This window comes from Salpingoeca rosetta (genome assembly GCF_000188695.1).
Source record: "Salpingoeca rosetta unplaced genomic scaffold supercont1.3, whole genome shotgun sequence".
NCBI lineage: Eukaryota > Choanoflagellata > Craspedida > Salpingoecidae > Salpingoeca > Salpingoeca rosetta.
The window spans coordinates 509,582-516,295 of record NW_004754931.1 but is presented as its reverse complement, the minus strand read 5'-3'; the positions used below and the strand labels follow the sequence as shown (position 1 = coordinate 516,295).

General features: G+C 56.6%; 2 protein-coding genes across 2 annotated transcripts in view; one reads left to right on the top strand and one right to left on the bottom strand.

The window, feature by feature from the left end:
- The window catches only part of PTSG_01683 (uncharacterized protein), a 6,856-nt gene extending 1,689 nt beyond the window's left edge, over positions 1–5,167 (bottom strand). The window contains exons 1-14 of the mRNA XM_004997604.1: positions 5,102–5,167; positions 4,781–4,901; positions 4,397–4,474; positions 4,122–4,235; positions 3,673–3,837; positions 3,354–3,470; positions 2,940–3,189; positions 2,127–2,779; positions 1,674–1,886; positions 1,242–1,481; positions 920–989; positions 675–741; positions 492–562; positions 166–284 (exon numbers count right to left, since the gene is read on the bottom strand). Of these exons, the coding sequence (XP_004997661.1) occupies positions 166–284; positions 492–562; positions 675–741; positions 920–989; positions 1,242–1,481; positions 1,674–1,886; positions 2,127–2,779; positions 2,940–3,189; positions 3,354–3,470; positions 3,673–3,837; positions 4,122–4,235; positions 4,397–4,474; positions 4,781–4,901; positions 5,102–5,142 (2,319 nt within the window). The 5' untranslated portion in view covers positions 5,143–5,167. The remainder of the gene's footprint in view (positions 1–165; positions 285–491; positions 563–674; positions 742–919; positions 990–1,241; positions 1,482–1,673; positions 1,887–2,126; positions 2,780–2,939; positions 3,190–3,353; positions 3,471–3,672; positions 3,838–4,121; positions 4,236–4,396; positions 4,475–4,780; positions 4,902–5,101) is intronic.
- A 6-nt stretch (positions 5,168–5,173) lies between these two features.
- The window catches only part of PTSG_01682 (uncharacterized protein), a 3,830-nt gene continuing 2,289 nt past the window's right edge, over positions 5,174–6,714 (top strand). The window contains exons 1-5 of the mRNA XM_004997603.1: positions 5,174–5,538; positions 5,654–5,769; positions 5,958–6,084; positions 6,257–6,345; positions 6,553–6,714. The exon at positions 6,553–6,714 is cut by the window's right edge and continues 18 nt beyond it. Coding sequence (XP_004997660.1) covers positions 5,310–5,538; positions 5,654–5,769; positions 5,958–6,084; positions 6,257–6,345; positions 6,553–6,714 — 723 coding nt within the window. The 5' untranslated portion in view covers positions 5,174–5,309. The remainder of the gene's footprint in view (positions 5,539–5,653; positions 5,770–5,957; positions 6,085–6,256; positions 6,346–6,552) is intronic.

The following is a 6,714-nucleotide window of genomic DNA, read 5'->3' as shown; positions in this document are numbered from 1 at the left end:
GTGTGTGTGTGTGTGTGTGTGTGTGTGTGTGTGTGTCTGTGTGTGTGTGTGTGTGTCTGTGTCTGTGTGTGTGTCTGTGTCTGTGTGTGTGTCTGTGTCTGTGTGTGTCTGTGCCTCTGTGTGTGTGTGTGTGCCACGAGTCCCAAACATTGCGGGTTGCCTTACCTTTGCATTTCCCGTTGATGACACGCGGACGCATGCGTCTGGTCCATGGGCAATGAACCGCTTGCCACTGGGTGATTCGTACTCATATCCGATGTACAACTTGGCCACGCACGTGCGGTCTGAACACAGGGTGCGTAGTATGTCGGCGTTGTGGGAAGAAAATGATCAACAAGTGTCAGCAAAGCCGATAGGAACCGGCTCATAGGTCGCAGCTCCTTCTTTCACACACACACACACACACACACACACACACACACACACACACACACACACACACACACACACGTGTGAACACGTCAACGCATAACCCGCCCTCTGACGCGTACCTCGGTGTCGCTGTCGGCGCGTGAGGGATGACGGCTGCTGCTGCTGTTGCTGTTGTTGTTGGCGACCCTTCCTGCACAACACAGGCGCACGTGGCATTCCAACGTGTCAGCACGGCATCAACGTATCACTGAGAGCAGACAGCCGGGCAAAAATGAGTGAGCGTACGCTTCCGCAACACCTACCTGCTGTAGATTGCATAAGGGAGGAGGTGTTGGCAGCCTGGCAGGAACCCTTGCTGTTCCGCCAGCCCTGCGTCCAGCGTAATATGCACACACACACACGTGCGCACTGTAAGTACTAAAGCAGAGCGACAACGGCACCACCACAACACATGATGTCCACAAAACCATTTGGAACAAGAACAAGAACAAGACAGCCACAACCACAACCACAACCACAACCACAGCCACCTCGTGCATGTGCATACCTGATCGCGGCACGTAGCTCGCGCCGTCCCCAATGCGGTACACGCAGAAGCACGCGGGCGGCTTTGGGGCCTGCATGCATTCCGTTGGCAAGGGGGCAACACTCGAATCAGTACAAACCACGCAAGCACATGATCCCACAACACAAGTACAAGCACACACGCACAAGAGTGCGCGCACGTACACACACACACACATAAACCAGCAAGTGCATGCATGTACAAGCACGTACACACACACACACACACACATAAACCAGCAAGTGCATGCATGTGCAAGCACGAATACCAGCAAAACAGGCATTGCACGGCAAAACATACGCACGTCGTCCATGGCAGCGATGCCCTGATCGGGCGTTCCAAACGGCATTGTACTTGCGTCTCCAATATCAACAGCAGCGGCATCAGCTGCGTGCACTTGGCGGGGCGGCCTGCTCAGCGATGACGAGGAGGAGGAAGAGAGCGAGGGCGCTGGTTTGTGCTGCTTGGCGTCGCGTGTTTCCAGGGGAAGGACGGCGGATATGCACGCGCGGCAGCAGGCAGCCTCAACAGCAAACCGGTTGATCTGGTGCAAAACAACAGAAAGGATGGGTGGTGAGAGAGGGGGGCGTGGATGAATGAGGGTTGTGGTCACGCGTGTAGAATGACAACACAAGAGAAAGACAAATACGCGGCACTCAAACCACACAAGGCGCAAAGCACACACAACAAGCACACGCGCACACGCGCAGACATAAAACACGATTGTAGCGTGCACCTCGCTGATATGAAATGCGTCTGGAATGTCGGATTGCGATCGGCCGCAGACACACGCGCAGCGCAAGCGAACGCCGCTGTCATGCTCGCGCACAGCAACAGACCCGAGGTCAACAAGCTGGCGTGCATCGGCCGGGGTCCTGTGCACCGCATGCACGCACGGGTGGTGGGTCATGCTGAGGCGCTCGCACTGGCGACGGCCTGCCGTCCACACCTGCAGTCACATATGACCAGGGCATGATGCAATGTGTGCCGGGGGTGGGGTTCAGTGCCGTGGAGGGAGAGGGGTTTAGAAGAGGCGATGATACATGCAACACAAGAGATCGAGCACGGCTGAAAAGCATACATGCACACATACAAGCATATGCGTACACACCCACCGACAAGCACATGCATACACGCTGGTGGGCTGAACGCATGAGCGCACATATACAGGAAAACAAAAGCGACACACCTCATCACACTGCTGGGAAAGAAGCGAGAGGAAGCGGTGCACATGGGGCCCTTGTGCCAGCACGGCAAACACCGCGATGGCCTTGGCCAGGTGCTCCCGGTGTACGTGCCGCGAGTACACGGGCGGGAGGTTGATGTGATATTGGTTGAGCGCCTGTGGCAACGCGCGCTCGCACGCCTCAACGCTGTGCGTCGACAAGACATTTGATATCGCATTGGCGCGAGACGCTACGGGCGTGCTGTCTGCCGCTAGCTGGGGACCGGTGGTCAAGGTGGATGAGGGCTGAGCGTGATGATGGCCATCACCCTTGACACCGCCGTCTGAAGTCGCGTTGGCTGCACCACAGGCGTCGTGATGCACACCACGTGCCAACAGCAACCCGCAGAGCCGGTTTGCTTCGCTCAAAAACGACGTCGCAGATGCATACAGGCCTGTGCTGCCACCGCGCGCGTCCAACCCGCCCGCGTCCACGGCCTGTGCAGTGAACGCGGCGGCGAGGTCCGTGTCTGCTATTGTCTGCACGCCCTGCAGCAGTCGCCCGAGGAGATTGGCCCCGAGCTGCGGCACGCTCTCCTCCAACGCATCGTCATCATCGTCATCATCATCATCATCATCTGCGGCGCCGTCGTCATCGCGCATGTGGGGCCCGGCACCTGAAACATGTCGAGTGGCGTGGGGGCATGTGTGTGTGTGAATGCGTAAGTGTGTGTGTGTGTGTGTGTGAGGGTGTGTGTGTGTGTGTATGTCATGTTAGCAGCAGCAGAGCTGCGACGTGCTTTGCTGTGTTCACCTCTGCACATTCACAAAACTCACCCTGGAGCGTGAATGCACTGCCTGTGATGGTGTGCAGCGGGAGACTGAACCGGTCCAGCAGCGACACGACGGGGTCAAGGACACGCGATGCGTTTGCTGCGAGGCGCGGGGCGTCGCGTGGCTGGATGAAGAGGAAGTTCGGTCCTGGTCGCCGGAAGAGGCGCTCAAAGGCGGGATGCGTTGCAGCAGGGTCGCCCACACTCCGCAGCGACGACAAGCGCAGCAACTCCAGCGCCTGCTTCTCATGCATCTGCGCGGGAATGAGAGGGAGAGACAGCAAGTGAATGAGCAGTGTGTGCGCGCGCGTGTGTGTGTGTGCATCTACATGCGCAGAAAAATGAAATGCATGACACAGAGGCGAGACGGTGACATGACTCTTCAGGGCGTGTGTTGCTCTCTCCATACCGCCCGCACCTTGTGAAACCCGTTGAGGTTGGCCGGGGTGTGGCGCACAGTGAGGGACGGCTGAGCGAGGACCAGCAGTGATGGCAGTCGGCCGCTGTGGAGAAACGCATCGCCATCGTGTTGGTCCTGTTGTTCAACAAGGGGAAGCAATGGAACCACATTGACATCAACAACCACGGTAGGCAGCCGCCATCATGAGATGTGCGTCATCATGAGATTGGCGTGCAAGTTCGCGGCAGACACAAGATTGATAAGTAGCCACGATACACGCAACACAGATTGTGGGTTTGTGGGTTGAATGTGTATATGGAGAAGGAAGGACACACACCATCAGGGCTTTCTTGAGTGCCTCCAAGGCACGCAGCAGCTGCAGGCTTGATGGGTCCAGGCCATGCGATGCGTTCACCATGACAACAGTGGTGGAAACGAGAAACAAGAACAACATGGCGCGAAGGTAGTGGCTGTCCTTGTCCTGCAACAGCCTCGCATGCTCCTGAACATGTGCGTGTGTGTATGTGTGTGTGTGTGTGTGTGGATGTGTAAACGTATGTGTGAATAATTGATGACGGTGGGAACAACTGGGACAGTCAGAGCGTGCCACGTGGTCGTGCATGGCAAGCCAAAATGCAGGACTTGAGACTATGCAGCGAAGTTAACTGCGTAAGCACGCAAACACACACACACACACAAATGCACACACGCACACATACACACACACGAATGCTCACTCCTTCATGCACCAAACGCACGGATGAATGCATGGTCACTGACACAGACCTCCTGCGGGGCTGACAGTAGTGTGTCTGCGAGCGCGAGAAGTGCGGCCGGGTCCTGCGCGGCGCTCAAGGAAAGGAAGATGGTTCGGTTCGTCTTGTCATAGAACGCTTCCACCTGAAATCGCGCAGGCATGTCGCACATGGCGACGAACCAGTGCATTCACAGTGAGCGCGTGGGTTATGCAAGCAAAAACGCGTTTGTTGGGCGCTAAAGGTGTCTCACGAGCAAGTCCACGCAGAAAGTGCATGAGGAGCGCCCAGATGCACGGAACCGACGTTGGTGGTGGGGGTGCTGCAAGCATCCAAGGCTCCTGATGATGTTCCACTCTGTACAACAGGCGAAGTTGTGCTTGGCTGTTGGGTTTGGGAGAGGGCCCATTTCAAGCAAGAACGAGACATCGTGGGCGGCATTGGAGGACATAGGGGAAGAGAGCATACGGGTGAGAGGTGAGATGGGGAGTGGGCAGTGGGGGGAGGGGAGGGGAGGGTTAAGAGGAGGACAGGCAAAAATGTGTGCATGAATGTTACACACACACACACACACATGCACACACGCACACATGCACACACGCACACACGCACACATGCACACACGCACACACGCACACATGCACACATACACGCACGCACACACATGCACACACATACGCACGCACCCACCAGCATGATGTCGTTGTTAATGATGGTGTTGATGAGAGCTGCTGTACACGAGTGCCCATCGCGCGAGTGTCCGACGAAGGACACCACTTGCACCGCATCATCTTCATCGCCAACGACAGCTCTGCAGGCCCACACAAAACAAACACACGGTGGCGTGAGTAGGTTGGAACAAGGCAATCGCGTGTGGCAAGGTGCTCCATCGCACATCGGCATTCGAACCTTCCATACCCCGACACACGCACGCAAACACACACACGCACACAAGCACACGCGAGCGAGCGAGTGTGTGCTGGTTTTTGGTTGTCCGTGTGGCACACTCACCTCAAGCCTTCCGCTGTCAGTGGCAGCTGGAAGCAGCCCATGTCGCATCGTTGAGGCAGTTTCCGTTGTTTGTGTAAATCTTCGACAAGATTTCCGTAGAGTCGCGTTTGCGCGCCGTTTCGTCTTTGCCGCCACAAACACGACCACTGCACCACCCACGACCACCGACTGCACCATCAACACACACGACCACTGCACCATCGTCATCATGGATGTGATGAGTGCTCCGGAGGCGCGGTATGTGCGGGATGATGCGCCAGAGCAGCCGCCAAGGGTGACACGCAGCGCTGCAGGCATCAAGGTGGAGCGCAACAAGCAGTTCATTGTGCCATCCAGCCATGACTTCGACAGGCAGTATGCGCATGTGTACTTCACACGCTACAACTCGTTCAAGAAGCTCATCGAGACTGCCGCCACAAACAAATGGCCAAGCAAACGTGCGCAACTGAGTGCCGCGCTTGCTTGACGTGTTTGATGCCACCTTGCGTGTAGTCCATGCATCGCTTCCCTTGCCTTAACTTTTGTGCGTGTGTGCAATTGCTTGCTTCACAGACGTTGTGCCAAAGCTGCTCGACATCGAGAAGGAGAAGGAATGTGTTGTATTTGGAGTGTTGTACAAGGACATGCCGCTCAAACCCAACATCCTGGACGAGTACCATGCTCGTGAGGTTAGCTGCTTCTTGCCTGTAGAGCTGACGTGGCTGTGGGGAGCCATGTTGCTCCTGCTGCTGCTTTTGTGAGCCAAGCGCACGTGAGCGCTTCGCTGCCGCTACTGCCGCTACTGCCACTACTGCTTTGCTTTCGCTGGCGCTTGGGCGCCGCGCTCACTGCTTCTCCCTCGGCGGGTCATTGGTAGAACTATGAAGCGCCACCACCAGAGCGGTCAAAGTACAACTCCGATGAGGACGCGCTCGTGCTTGAGGATATGAGTGGGCGCATCGTGTTGATTGGCGATGCCCTGGACGTTGGCACCCATGTCTCAGGTACAGAGCCATGCTGCTCGCGTCTGTGTGTGTGTGTGTGCGCGTGTGTGTGTGTGTGTGTATGTCTGTCTCTGCCTCCCTCTCGATCCCTCTGTACCCTATCTCTGTGCTGTCGTCTTCTGCCTGCGTTTATTCCTCACCATACACAACACTGGCGTGCTTGTTCCTGCAGGTGTTGTGGTGGCTGTTCTTGGCAAGGCTCTGCCCTCTGGCGAGTTCCAAATTGCAGACGTTTGCTACCCCAGGTTCCCCCCACAGAAGGTACGCGCAACATGCTTGCATGTGGATGTTTTGAGAGGCGTGGAGAGATGAGAAGCGATGGGAGGTTTCGCATTGTCTGTGTGTGTGTGTGTCTGTGCGTGCGTGTGTGTCTGTGTGTCTATGTGTCTGTGTGGCTCTGTGTCTTGAGTTGTGTGTGCCTGCGCTGACGTGAGTTGCCAAATGAAACCATTCTGGCGTGCGTGACAGCGCCTGCCCAAAATCCCGCCAAGCTACGTGTGCCTTGTCTCTGGCCTGAACATCAGCAAAAACGACAAGGCCCGCCTCAGCATGCAGCTGCTCAGCGACTTCATCCAGGGCAACATCGGCAGCACTGCAGACCAGGAGCTCGCCGCCAGCATCGTGCACGTC